Source organism: Phyllostomus hastatus, unplaced genomic scaffold, assembly GCF_019186645.2.
Source record: "Phyllostomus hastatus isolate PE091 unplaced genomic scaffold, TTU_PhHast_1.1 phas_scaffold_755, whole genome shotgun sequence".
Classification (NCBI taxonomy): domain Eukaryota; kingdom Metazoa; phylum Chordata; class Mammalia; order Chiroptera; family Phyllostomidae; genus Phyllostomus; species Phyllostomus hastatus.
In genome coordinates this window covers 10,703,485-10,718,265 of record NW_025334039.1, presented here as the reverse complement: position 1 = coordinate 10,718,265, position 14,781 = coordinate 10,703,485, and the positions used below count along the sequence as shown (strand labels likewise).

General features: G+C 34.5%; 1 protein-coding gene across 1 annotated transcript in view; it reads right to left on the bottom strand.

Annotated features, from left to right (window-relative positions):
• Positions 1-14,781, bottom strand: part of CDK17 (cyclin dependent kinase 17) — an 86,738-nt gene that overhangs the window by 21,303 nt on the left and 50,654 nt on the right. Inside the window, exons 3-5 of the mRNA XM_045826525.1 lie at positions 12,836-13,000; positions 8,539-8,672; positions 6,622-6,747 (exon numbers count right to left, since the gene is read on the bottom strand). Of these exons, the coding sequence (XP_045682481.1) occupies positions 6,622-6,747; positions 8,539-8,672; positions 12,836-13,000 (425 nt within the window). The remainder of the gene's footprint in view (positions 1-6,621; positions 6,748-8,538; positions 8,673-12,835; positions 13,001-14,781) is intronic.

Below are 14,781 nucleotides of genomic sequence, written 5' to 3'. Positions count from 1 at the left end.
TGCAAGGTAGGAACTTTTTATTATCAGAAAGTTGGAATACATTCTTATTGGTTCCTTTAAGTGAAAAATGGCAGCACACCCTTAAAACATCAAACACACTTTGGTCCACGGGTGGGTATGACAAAAATGCTGAGGTTTGCTTTTAAGGGTGTGTTAAGTATATAAAGTACGTATAGAATAAACTGTAAGGGAGACCTCAAAAATTAACACTGCAAGAATCACTCTTCAGAGAATGACAGTGAGATCATTAAAATATGCTGAAAGTCTGCTTTTAAAAAAGAAAGTAAATACTATAATTAAAGCTAAATTTAAATTTTAATAGTTAATCTATAAAATAAACACCATAACTGAATTCTACCCGTGCAGGCAGCCAGACAATTCAGAGAAAAGGCAGTTCACAAGTAAACTGTCAGAACCTAATTCAAACAGTAAAGCATAGCTATTTCACCCATTTTAATAATTTAAAACCCTTAGGATTTAATAGTTATATCCAAATATTACTTACTACATCTGTAAATGGAATTTTTAGAAAATTTTGCTTGCATTTTAATATGCTGAACATGACAAGATTTGCAACAGATATAATGACTAGCTTGTTGACATGCTCTCCTACAGAAATTATTCAGAGGACAGAGGACAAAGCTCATTCATTCAACATTTACCAAGCACAGTGCTAGGTACTGAGGACACAGGGAAGAAGGCAAATAGGATTGCCGTTTTTATGAGTTACATCTTAAGGACTATTTTAGAATATTTAAAAAGTTTCATAAAAGCAAAAATAGCTGAAGGAATTGTATAGCTAAAACACAGTAAGCTATGTATTTTAACATAATATAAAATCCCCCTTAATTCTGCTTTCTAAGGAAATGAACCTAACTTTTTCTGATACTTCATTACTCTAAGAGAAACTTGGCTTTTTGGTGGCCCCAAATTCCTGTTCAGATGGTTCTTACCAGGATAAGCACATAAAAAATCCAAAATATATTATAACTTATAACAGCCTTCCTATATAACTCAGTGTAACTTGTAAGTGGTGTTGAATGTTATGGGAGACTTATTGATTACTTTGGCTCTGGCAACATAATGACTGTATCACAGTTGTGATGATGTATTAACATGCTAGCAGTATAGTTCTGAGTTTCAAAATAAATGAAGTATATGCAAACGTTCTGTAGATGCCATTCTAAAACTGAATGTGCATGTTAGAAACACCTGGGACACAAAGGGAGATCTTTTCAAACACCCCATTTCCCTCCTGTGAGAATTACTGAGATACTATTGCTGACAGAAATGTGGTCTTAGCTGTGTGGGGGACAGAAGAGAGACTGAGAAACTATATTCTACTGGGTCACTTTTTTTTTAAAGAAAAATTGCTGTTACCATCATCATGGTATTATCTTAATCCTGTAATACATCAAAGGTAAATTAAGTTGTGGGCAGACTTGAACCTCATTTTCATACCCCGTAATATACTATTTCTGAAAGGTATCAAGACTTGATATCCTATGCTCACCTACTCTTAGAAACAGAAAAGACTACATACAACCTATCCCAGTAAAGCCATGAATGAGGAATCCATCACTCATTATTTAGAAAGAACCAGATTCCTAAAATGTGTATAACCTATAATTTCAGTATGACGACAAATCTTCATGTACAGACTTTCAGTCTACTGAAGCTGCACTTAATAGTTTCACAGAACTTCCACTGGGTATGTCATCACTGTAATTCAGCATGGGCTTTCCCACTAGTCTAATGTTAACACTTAGAATATTCCATTTATTATCAAACATAAATGAGTATTAAATAGCACTTCACCAATCTAATAACCAGTGTGAGATAGGACTACTAAATGTAAAGAGGTGTCCAAGATGGGATCCCTGGGCAAAAAAGAACCTTAGTAAGAAACTAGGGAAATGTGAATCAAGTGTGGAGTTTAGTTAATAGCAATGTAACAATGTTGGTTCCTTATTTGTGACAAATGTACTAAAGTAATATAGAATGTTAGTAATAGAGATAACTGGGTATGTGGTGTATGAGAATTCTACAGTATCTTTTAAAATTTTCTGTAAATCTAGAACTACAGTAAAATTAAAAATTTAAATAAGTCAATGGGAAGGATTCAGTTAAGAGGAAGACTGAATATACTTAAGTGTCCACGGATAACAAATACTCTAAGCATCCAAAGAAGACAGGACAGGAAGGCCAATTCCTCAATATTAAAACAAGGAAAGAATAGAATGAGCACAGGTGTAGGTAGATTTGTACATTTGTTACTCAAGAAATATGGCAGTTTCTGGCTAATGGTTTCTTTCTTCCTTATCACACAGGCAGGCAGAAGAGATTATCTGCTTAGAACAAGAGGGAGAGAGTTAACCAGAGAAAGACAGCAGAGCAGTCTCGCAATACTGAGGGTCCATTTGAGGTTTACAATCATAAATTTATGAAAGAACCAATAAGCTATATTGTATGTTTTTCTCCACTAGAAATGAATTCTGTGACTTGTTTCTTAATTCCTACCCAGAGGGTTTATGTTATTTTTACTACTCTACTTATTATACTTTGCTACTGAAAATATGAAAACAAAGTTTTATACTTTTAAAATTTTGTATTTTATGTTGAAAAAATATTTTATTTTTAAGATGAAGTGTATATTATCCATAAAAACAAACTCTAACACATGTGAACAATATTTTTCTTTTCCCATCTCCTTTTCATTTTTCTCTAACCCATTCCTTCATGTACAAACCTAGGGTATTGAAGAATAATTTTCTAATATATTTCTAAAGAAACTATGCTTTAGTAGGTTAGGTGAATAATAAAAGGGATGAAATGATAGAAATCAAAACACAGATGGCATGATAAATCTGAAATCTGTAAGTCATTTCAGATAAAAAAAAAAACGAGACAGGTGGGCAGGAATACCCAATCACAATAAAAATTCCAGTCACTTTTTTGGGAAAGATTTTATTTATTTAATTTTAGAGAGGGAAGGGCAGGAGAAAGAGAGGGAGAGAAACATCAATGTGTGGTTGCCTCTCACACCGCCCCCCCCCCCACTGGGGACCTGGCCTGCAACCCAGGCATGGGCCCTGACTGGGGATCAAAACAGTGACTCTTTGGTTCACAGGCCGGTACTCAATCCACTGAGCCACACCAGCCAGGGCAAAATTCCAGTCACTTTAACATTCAATAGAGGGCACTGTTTTCCTTAATTTCATGTAGACCGTAAAAAACAGCTCTTATAATGATAGCTTTAAGAATTACATGGTGATTGGATCATACTTTAAGTCCCAATCTGAATGTTTAGTAAGTCCAAAATTTATTCAAAATACCAGTCTTTGATGAAAATTTATGACCAAAACTTTTAACCAATAATCAAATAACAAAGTTATTTGAATAAAAATGTCTTAAGCAGTGATGTGAAACTATGATGATGATAAACCTATACCAAAATCAAGTGAGCATTATTACACTTTCACCTTATTGTACACTGGTGAATGTCAAATAACAAAGTGCTCACATTATATGCAACATAAAGTAATTTTATTCTTTAGAACATATAACCAAAAACAGAAGTTCTGGTGAGTAAAATCATTCATAATATAATATATGAAAAGGAGATATAACAACTGCTAGCAACCCAGGAATCCTCATCAATTGCTCCTTCTTCAGACACAAAGTCCAACTGGGCATCACATGCTGCTTATTTTCTCTCTTATGCCCCCTGGAATCTATGTTTTCCTTTCCATTCCCACATGACTGGCACATCATTCCCAATTTTGAATAAATTCCTAATTCATTTCCTTATCTCTGGCCTTTCTCTCCTTCTACTTCATCACTTTCCCTTTCCTGAAGCCATTGTTTGGAACAAAAATGTGGCGTCAGCCCTTATTTAAATAAATACCTTTGATGTACTTTTGTTACATGGGATGAATCCAGACTCCTTGGCCTGGCATTACAGTCTGGATCTACCTTATCCTTTCAAGCCCTATTCTTTGGTATGATTCCACATTTACCCTTTAGATCAGTTATAATGACACCTACATTTATACCTCTGGGTTTAATACATGAAGTATCTTCTTCTTAGAGTATCTTCTACCCCTTGTCAACTTGACAAATTCCTACCTAGCCTTCTTAGAGCCAGCTGAAGCACCATCTCCTCTGTACACCTGTGATGTGCAAGGACATTTTACAGCACTCTGTACAGACCTCTTCTAGAGGACTATAGCCATCCACAATAAATCCTCACATAGACAGTCACTTGAATTTATGGCAAAGATGACACTGCAACAAGTGAAAGCTGCCCTTTTGATAAACAGTGCTGGGTCAATTGCTACATGCTAGAAGATATTTGCAAGACATATAACTGACAAATGTCCTTTATACAGAACATGTAAAAAATTCCCATCAATCAATAAGAAAAAGGCAGAAACCCCAACAGAAAATAGACAACAGACCCGAGCAGTTAATTCACAAGAGAATCTCTAAATGCCCAATAAGCATCAATAAACATTAAAAGTGTTCAACCAGCTGTACATCTAAAACTAATATAAAATATTAAATTTTAAATATAAAATATTGACTGTCAACTGTAATTGAAAAATTAAAAAACAATCTAATTAAAATAAAGAATTTTTAAAAAGTGTTCAGCTTAGGTTATTAAAAGATACAAAATAAAACCACAACAAGATAATACTAGAAAAGTAAAAAAAAAAAAAAAAAAAGAAAATTTAAAAAGGAACATCAAAAACAGGCAGGAGAGCAACTAGAACTACCATGTACTGATGAAAATGTAAATTGGTATAACTGCCTTGGAAACTGTTTTGGCAGCATCTAGGAAAGCTGAACGCATGCACATTATCTTATCCAACAAGTCCACTCCTAGGTAGCACCCAAAAGAAATTATTCCATATGTTAACCAAAACACATGTACAGATATGGTGATCGAAGCCCTGTTTGGTAATAACCCAAAACTGAAACAACCCAAATGTAAATGTCCATCAACGGGAAGCTAGATAAAGTATAGCACACTCATTCAATGGAATAACATGACTATAGGAACAAATGAACTATAACTATACGCAACACCCTAGATAAAACACAAGCATAACACTGCACAACATTCAGCCAAAGAAGCCAACCACAAAAATATATATTGTATAATACATGTAAAAACATATAAATACACGTATTTAAATACTTGTATTAAAATACTTTAATAATTTATATATTCATAACTACCTAAAGTTCAAAAATCTAATCAGAAAAACAAAATCAAAGGCATTTTTTAAATACATAAGAATATACATATAAGTGAGGATTTTAAAAAGTCTTTATAGATATTAAAATATACTATAAACATAATATAATCAAAACAGCAGAAAACATATGGGTAAAATTAATTGCTGGCACTGAAGGCAGAGACAAGCCCTGGCTGGGTGGTTCAGCGGGCTGGGTGGTTCAGCCGGCTGCAGCACTGTCCCATGCAGCAACAGGCTGCAGGTTCCGTCCCAGTTAGGGCACATGCTGGGTCTGATCCCTGGTCGGGGTGTGTGAGAGAGACAGCCGATCCAAGTTTCTCTCTCACAGCATTGTTTCTCCCTCTCTCTCACTACAACAGGGGTGTCAAACTCATTTTCACTGGGGGCCACATCAGCCTCGCTGTTCCCTTCAAAGGGCCGAATGTAACTTTAGGACTGTATAAATGTAACTACTCTTTAACAGTTAAGTGAGAGCACGGTCCTGCGACCAGGTAGAAACAAGGGGCCAGGCTGGATAAAACAAGGTGGAGGGCCTTGTGTTTGCCACCTAGTGCCTGGAATCAGTGACTATATACCTGGGTAAGGATTTTTTTTTTAAAGGGCAGGGATAATGGCTACTGTTGAAGTTGGGGTAGAAAGTAAACAGAAGGTAAGGTGATAGGAGGGGTTTTCTGGATCTCTGAAATTTTCTTTTATTGATCTGGGTCCTAGATATACAGGTATGTTAACTGCAAAAAATTATTAAGCTACATAATTATGTACTTTTCTGTATATCTGGTATATATTAATATATATTTGTATATCTAATGCACATTCTGTACATCTAGAACACATCAAGAAAATTTACCAAAAGTGAAATAGAACATAGCTTAAATCTTATTCTAATATGCATTTATTTTTTAAATTCTCACCCAAGGATATGTTTTTTTAAAAAAACTAATTTTAGAGAGAGAAAGAGAGATGAGGAGGGAGGGGGGAGGCGTGAAAGGGAGGAAGAGAGAGAGGGAGGGAGGGAGGGAGAGAGAGAGAGATGTAAGAGAGAAATATCGATCAGCTACCTCCCATACAAGCCTGAAATGGGGATCAAACCTGCAACCTGGATATATGCCCTCACCGGGAATCAAACCCACAACCTTTTGGTGCACAGGACAATGCTCTAACCAACTGACCCACCCAGCCAGGGCTCTAATATGCATCTTTAAACCCTTAAAAATGGAAAACAATAAAACCCAGAAGGAAATGTAATAGAATTTAGCTATTCAAAAACTAAATACAAGAATTAATATAAAATGTTTACACCCAGAAACATGAAACAAAGCCCATCTGATGATATAGGTAAAGGAAACTAAAAACTTACTAAGGAAGCTCTACGAGATCTTCGGCTCATTGGTTGATCAAATGGTGGACTGTTTATCTGCAACTTCTCAAGATACCCATCAGGTATTCTGATATCTGCAGGCAGTGATAACCTCTTATTTAAATCCTTAAAGAAAAATGTTTGTAGGTAAATAAAAATAGAAAGGATAAGGGCATTTGACTTTTGAATTCACAGGCTATCTTATTTCTTAGTGATAACTAGTTTCATTGCAGTTGCAAAGTTTTCCTGTCGATTATAACACATTTACTCTAAGCAAAAGTATATAGCCCAGTTTTACAGAAATGGTACTCTGCAACCCAGTTAAATTCAAAATGGAATTTATCTTGACATATTATATCATACAGCAGTAAGAGGCAAAGAGTACCACAAAATGTGATTGGTTTAAATGAACTAACCAAGTAGATACTGTATGGTTTTGCATAGAACACAGTGAGACAACTTAAATATTTTATTATTGTTATGTCTATGGACAAAAGTAAGCAAAAGGCATTTCTACTTCATTTCATTACAGAATATGAACTGGAAGAAACATGAAAGGGAATTTTGTTTATATTATCACACCAAGAAACATAAATCCTAGAAAAATAAATCCCTATTATTCATAATAGTAACCCAACCATGAAACAAAATTGAGATGTATAGGAACTGTATAAGTATTTGAGAGATAAATGACTTAAGTATAGAAATATACCATGTTTCCAAATGGGAAGATTTAATAATGAAAACAATAACTCTCCCATATTAGTTTTATATTTTACATAAACCCCAAGCAAACCACAATAAGATTTTTCTTGAAACAAAGTATTTAAAATTTATCTAGAAGAATATACAGAAGTATTCTAAAATAAATCGGAGAATATGTGTGTAGGGTGGGGGGATACTAATGAAGAAGTCTTTCCAGATATTAAAATATACAATAAAAATAATATAATTAAGATGTCATCTTTAGAAAAAATTAGAGCCTAATAGTAAATAAACCTTTTAAATGTACAACAAAGAAAATTACATACCTATTTGGTGAAGAAAATCAGGATTGTTATTTTATTATTATTGTGACATGTTATACAGTGATATAAACAGATATAGAGTTGATCTTAAGAGATGAAAATGTTAATTCATCAATTAGGAAACTGATATTGTCTTCCTTAACTGATTCAGAGGCAAACTTTTATCAACGAAAGTATAATCATAATTATTTCAAGAGCACCGAAAAAAGTTAATACTCATTATGAAACATGCTCGATTTCAGAGAAAACTATTTTAACCTACAGTATATACTGAAATGATAACGCTCATAATCAATTTTTGTCAAGGTTAGATATAACAGTGACAAAGAAAAAGAAAAGGAGCCTGCATTCTTTTACGTGGAGAAATCACTTGTGCGTGCTACAGAGACTCACAGTAGATATAATGAACCACAAAGGAGATAATACCCATATTTATAATCAAGGCAAGAAGAAAAAGCTGGTGCTTATTTTATGTATAACTTTTGAAATTTGAAACATTTATAAAATAAAATATAAAGTAAACCAAATGAATCTCAAAAATATAATTAAAATAATATTTTCTAAAAAGAATACTTTGCTAATGTATCATTCTGATTTCCAGAACTTCTGAAAATTCACATTTCCCTCTCAGAAAACCTACACATTATTTTGAAAAGTGTTAAATATAATTAATGCATACTTGCTTTGTGATAGCAGACAAGCAGAAAATGAAACAGTCACAAAACTACTCTTCACTGATGCACAGAAACAATTTTCTTACAAGTTTCATTTGCTTTCATGGAAATTTTCAAATAGGCATTTAGTTTGTTTGATACACACATGTTTACACGCATGCATGTGCACGTGCACACACATGCAAACAGGCACATTTATAGTTTTTAATGGTTACCTCCATTGAGATCCGTCTATGTATACGATTTCTAAGACAAACACCTGTAGGTGACTGGACTTCATCAGATGATGTCCCAGAAGCTTGGTCACTCTCACCATCGGATCCCATTTTTAGGTTTTCATGAACAATATCTGTATTAGAAAATGAAACATTTATTTTACAAGAAATGTATTATACTCTATGTTACATAATTTATTACCAATACAGTAAGATGTAGATAGCCAATACAAAAAAAATCACAGCATAAAAAGTCTTGTACATTCTGGGTACCATAGGTGTACAGTTAACAGATCAAAACATAAATGTCTTAAAACACTAGTATATAGTCCTTTTATACTCTCAGATTATGAGAAATTATGGGGGAAAGCTAACATTCAAGATATTATCAAGGCTGAAGAATAAAATTACAGACTTGGTTTATTATTTAAGTCAGTTCTCTCACTTTTCAAATCTGGGAACTGAGACCTTTAAAAGGTTAAATGACTTTCTAAGGTTACACAGCTTAGAGGCGGAGAGAAAATAGAAACCTGATCTTTTGCCTTTTATTTAGTTTAGTATTCTTTCCATTAAAATAATGTGCCATTGGCTCCACAGCCATATAGCTAGTCTTTAAATCTTCTTTAGAAACTGCTAATGCAGCTACCCTTCTTCTCAGTATTAAAAATGAAACAATTCAAAAATCACTCACTGAGTATCTACTTTGTACCAGAAGTAAACAATACAAAACTATACAAAAGAAACTTGTATACTTACATGCCTGCACAGGTAATTACATTTGTCAATCATCCTCTAATTCGTCTAGCAATAGCAACCCACCAGAAACAATGCTAGACCTCAAAAACATCGGTTGTCTCTAGTCCTCTCTATACAGTTAATGCTTCTCCAAAAAGCATATTGTTTCATGTTGCAGTACTTTAACATGCTTTTTTTCCCCTTACTTGTAAAAGACGGCTTTCCTTTATTTTATCAATTTGGTGAATTCATACTTATTCTTCAAAACTATGCTTGTGTGTCATTACTCAGTGAAGTTTTCCCTACTCCCCAATGCAGATGATTATTGTGTCCACACTGCGCCTATTGCACTGTGTCGGGAGCCCACAAACAGCTGACCCTGTCTATCTCTTCCCATATGCCTGTCCCTATTAGCATCAGGTGGTGAGATTTTTGGACACCTGTGCTTTATAACAGAAAAACTTGCACAATGCCTCTGACTCTGCGTGAAATGACTTGCTGACCACTAACTAGAAGCCTCTAATAATCCTAATGCTGCCCACTCCCCTCACCTGGAAAATTAAGGACAGATTTAAACTATGGGCAGACTAGCTGCTGGAGCGCCGGAGGAGGCCGTTGCTAGGAACGTCTAGGGAGTCACCATTCAAAAGCTTAAGATTTATTAGAACCACTGCCTTTCTCATGCCCTGGGCAGGAGCGGTTATTGATGGGACCAGGTAAATAGAGGAAGAAGTTCTAATTTAAATATAATAATCTTAGTACACAGAAACATAATATGCCCCCCCCAGATATGTAGTTAATAGATCTAGGTAAAAAATCATTTATTTAATTTAGACAATCTAATTTCTATATAAACAATAACTAATTTTTAAATCACTCTTTGTACCCCTTTGATTTAGACCAGTCTATAGAAACTTAGTAGATATTTAATTATAATCAGTATTTGAAAGTTTATGCTCGTATATCTTCGTTGATTATCTGATTAATGACCAATGACCCTCTTGGTCAAAATAACCTTTGTTTAATATGGTTGATCTGTGGGACTTCCTGTACTTTTCGGTTATTTCTTTGTTTAACATGATTGATCTGTAAAATCTTCTGTACTTTTCAAAGTTATTTCTATGGTAACCGTTTCTGTTTTAATAATCATATGCATTGAATATTGTATAACCTCCCCTATAAAAATAAAGATTGATTGTTCTCGGTGAGTCAGTTGGGCCCAAAAAGCCTGGCTGTTCTCCAGCACCCCACCAGTCTCTTCGTCTTAGCCGTGCATCCTTCGGGGACCCTGAGACCCCGCCGAGGCTGGACCCCGGCAGCACTGAAGAGCATTTTTTGGTTCATGTGATTTTGCACCAAGTTAGGTATGAGATCCTTGGGGGCAGGAGTTGGCTTATTCACTTTTGCCTTTCCAGAACTTAACAAAATGTCTGGCACTTAGAAGATGCTCAACAAATATTCCAATAAATTAAAATTAACTAAAAATCAAGAAATAGACTAGATAACTGGGACTTTTTTGTCAAATGAAATGTCTTGTAATAATATGTACAACAGTATTTTATAACTACAAATTTGAACTTTCATGAATATGTGCTCATAAAAATATGAGAACTGTTTTGCAAAAATTAAATTCAAGGATCTCATCAAATCAGACTTAGAATTCACACATTTATATATTTTGTCTTGTTAGACTGTTGAGAAAATTTATTCACACTAAATAATAGTTGCAAATGGCAATGGTTTTTAATAGATCAGTATGTAATTCAAGAATACAGTTGAAGTACAGACATTTCTGGAGAAATTTTATCTGAACAAAAAATTAACTTGGCAATAAAAGTCAACGTATTGGAGACTGATTCTTGACCTGATGATATCTAACATTTGGGCCAACTATTCATCAAAATCTGAAAATCTTTCTTAAAGTTTTGAATAATTTATACTCTAAATGCAGAGCTGAATTTGAAGAATGTATACATAATACAGAGGAAACAAAGAGAGAACAGAAAACCCAAAGTTGTTACGTGTGAACTGACTGTCACTTTCTTAAGAGGGGTTGCTGATCTTGGTAGTAAGAAGGTGCTTGGGTTGGCTGCCACACTGGGATAAAAGATGAAGCCTTGGTGTCCGAGTTGTAAGAGAGCTTCCTATAGAAAGGCGCATGAGCCACAAAGTGCTACATGTTCGATAAAGGACAGGCTTTAAAAAACAAATCTGTTCTACTGCACAAGGACTACAAAGGAGCATATTAATTTGAGACCTGAGTACCACCTGACTCAAGCAAGAAATTGCTCATGTCAATAATGAACAACTCCAACTCCAACATGGATACTGGCTGGTATTTTCATTTCCATTAGTAAGAAAAAAGTTAAATAATGCAGGCTTATGTCAAAATTCCACTCATTTGTCACTGGTGTAAGCAACTTCTTTGCTGAATTAGGTAATAGTTTTTAAGTACCAGAAGACTATATACTTCTCAAATTGCTCAAACTTTGTGCAATTCACAAGGTAACAGCTACAGATAAAAGGCACTTTTAAATTAAAACTGCATTACTAACATTTTAAGTTTAGACCAAGGGTCAGCAAACATGACTGTTTTTGTATGAATCCTGAACTAAAAATGGTTTTTGCATATTTACAGTGTTATTTTAAAAAGAAGAATATGCAACAGAGGCCATATGTTGGCCATGTGAAAAATATACTATCTGGCCCTTAACAGAAAAAGTTTATCATCTCCTAGTCTAGAAAATTAACAAATAATAAATCAAGTCCTGATCTAAAATGTTTTTCCATTTCTGTGGGGTATATACTCCCTCCATACCAACTTCAAGCTACCAACACAACATCCTTTAACATGCATTTGGGAAGACATATGCACAACGCTATATAATATTTTGACTCTACAGATACAATACACATTTCCCACAGATAAAACCCCACTGTAGGTAAGCTCATACACGTAAAGAAATAATCTACTACAGCAAGAGTAAGCAGCAGGCTAAAGCCTGCTGAAACTTCAGTAAATACAATTATGTATGAGACTACAAAATAATTATGCATAAAATTATTTTAAAGTAAAAACATGATAAATAAGACACCATCAAAAAAAGACCATAGAAATAAACAAACAGAAGCTTGCAGGTATATATTTTTCCTGGATATTTAAAATGACAGTGACGTAAGAATAACAATTCAGGTGCTACTCCTATATACTAATTATTGTACTGATCGATCACATGGTGATAATCTAGAGTTACTAAGGTATGACCCTAAACTAACATCCTCTTGAGCGGCCACATCTTGAAATCTTGCACACACCTCTCAAGGATATTGTTTTCTTCATGGTGGACAGGTTTTCAGATGTTACTCCTCTGTAGTGTCAGCACTATTGCCTCTCTAGAACCTTCCATCTTTCTACTATTGCTTTCTTTCTCAACTTGGTATTTATCTTGTAAGACAAATCAGATAATAAAGCTGACTGACTTCCATATTCCTAAAACCTACTAGCTATGTACACGACCTACAGTCAGAAAGTTAAAAAAAAATAGACAAATAATTAAATTACCTAATCTGCTTCCATTTCTGGGCATTGCCATGAAGGAGCCAAGGCTTCCTCCAATAACACTATGTGGTCTCCGCAACGGGGGCTTCTTGAAGGACCCTGTGTACTGGTGGAGGAAGGAATGCATACTGTGAGAGGTTGGAGGCCTGCCATTCTTCACAATAGGCTCTGTGGTTCACAGTATCCAAAAATCATTCCATTAACAGCCCAAGATCCAGGGTCAAATGAGAAGGATTGAGAAAGCAAAACAGAAAACAAAATAAAAGTTATAACAGAGATCATCACATTTAACTTCATTTACTTGGCAATCTACACGAAACACATGAATTAAAATAATTTCCATGAAAAAGTACTTATAGAAAATATAATATTTGAAACTGGTTTAGTAATTATCTATTTCTTATATAATCAGAATTGGCTAGCAATCACAAAACTACTTATAACTTACAGATTTTTTACCCATTTGCTTATTTCAATATATCTCGAGATTGTTTCCACATTATTCCTACATTTACTGATGTTTAGGCATGCTGTAGAATATAAAAAACATGGTCCTGGCAAGGAGAAACTTATATCCTTATTTCCTCAACGTTCAAAAAAGTATGTCAGATAGTGAATAAAAGAGAAATACTTGAGTACAGATCAATGAGAGGTTCTGAAATTTATCATGTCAAATTTGGGATTTTTAATATAGTTTTTTTTTTTAAATCACCGTTCTATCATCAAGCAGAAACAGTTTTTAAAATGCTTAAATATTATTTAATTATAAATAGTGGAAATCCTGTGTTGTAATGTTTGCAGGAAACCTCGTGACTCCTCTCCACCTCCAAAAAAAGAGCTCTGATGCAGGGTAAGGACGTGATGAAGTCTTTTTGTGACACACCATTAGTCTTTCATATTAGAATTATGTTTCTACTGATATAGTCAAGGAATCTATAAAGGAAGGAGGCTTCTTTGCATCTTCTCTTCTAAAATGAAGCCAGTTCTTCTTTGTTGTAGCTGATAATCAAGAATAAGTATATCACCTGATGAAGGGATTCATTCCCCTACCATGTAAAGGTTTATCAGACACCAAGTACAAGTTGGTAGGAATGGGTGGCTCGGATCCACAGAACAAATCAAGGTACAGGCTTAGCGAAAATGAGCCAAGAAGGCTCCTTGGTCTGTGCCTCTACTAATGGCTGCCTTACAAAGAGAGAGGGGAGGGAGGATGGGCAGAAGGGTTGTCACAGCTCACACAAGGCCCCAAGTCATCTAATCTGGGTAGAATGCCAGACTGGAGGTAGAGGAAGTACCCAACTAGTTATAGAGAAAATCTGTTCACTGTTCCATAAACTGTCCTTGGCAGTAGCTGGCTGATCAAGAATTTGGGATCTTTACATCAGCCTAGTAAAAGAATCAATGATTTAATGAATGGGGAAGGGTACCTGATAAAATTGCATGAATTAGTGATAAAAACTATGGGACACAGGCCAGAATACGTAAGAAAAGTTTTCTTTCTGGGTTATAATATTTCTAATCTGGAATAATAAAATATATAAACATTCTACCTATAATAACATATGTTTTAGATGTTCTGTAAAGCTGTCTTGGGAATACGCTTTATAGTCCTAGAGAATATAGCTTTAAAAAATGTAGATTATAAATACATTCAATTATTCAGGAGATATTTATTGTATGACTACCATGTGACAAGCAATATCATAGGTCCTGGGCACCAAGAAGTAAAAAATACCAACGAGATACCACCCTTTGAAACTATAAAACCTAATAGAGGAAAAGACAGGTAAGAAAACTAATGAATAAGAATAACAGATACTGATATGCAATAGACAAAATATTAAAATAAAGAGATACAATAGAAAATACATGAGTAGCTACTTTACACTGGCTATTGAGGAAAGTTCTCTCTGCAGAGGTATTTTTAACAGAGATATAAATGCAACAAA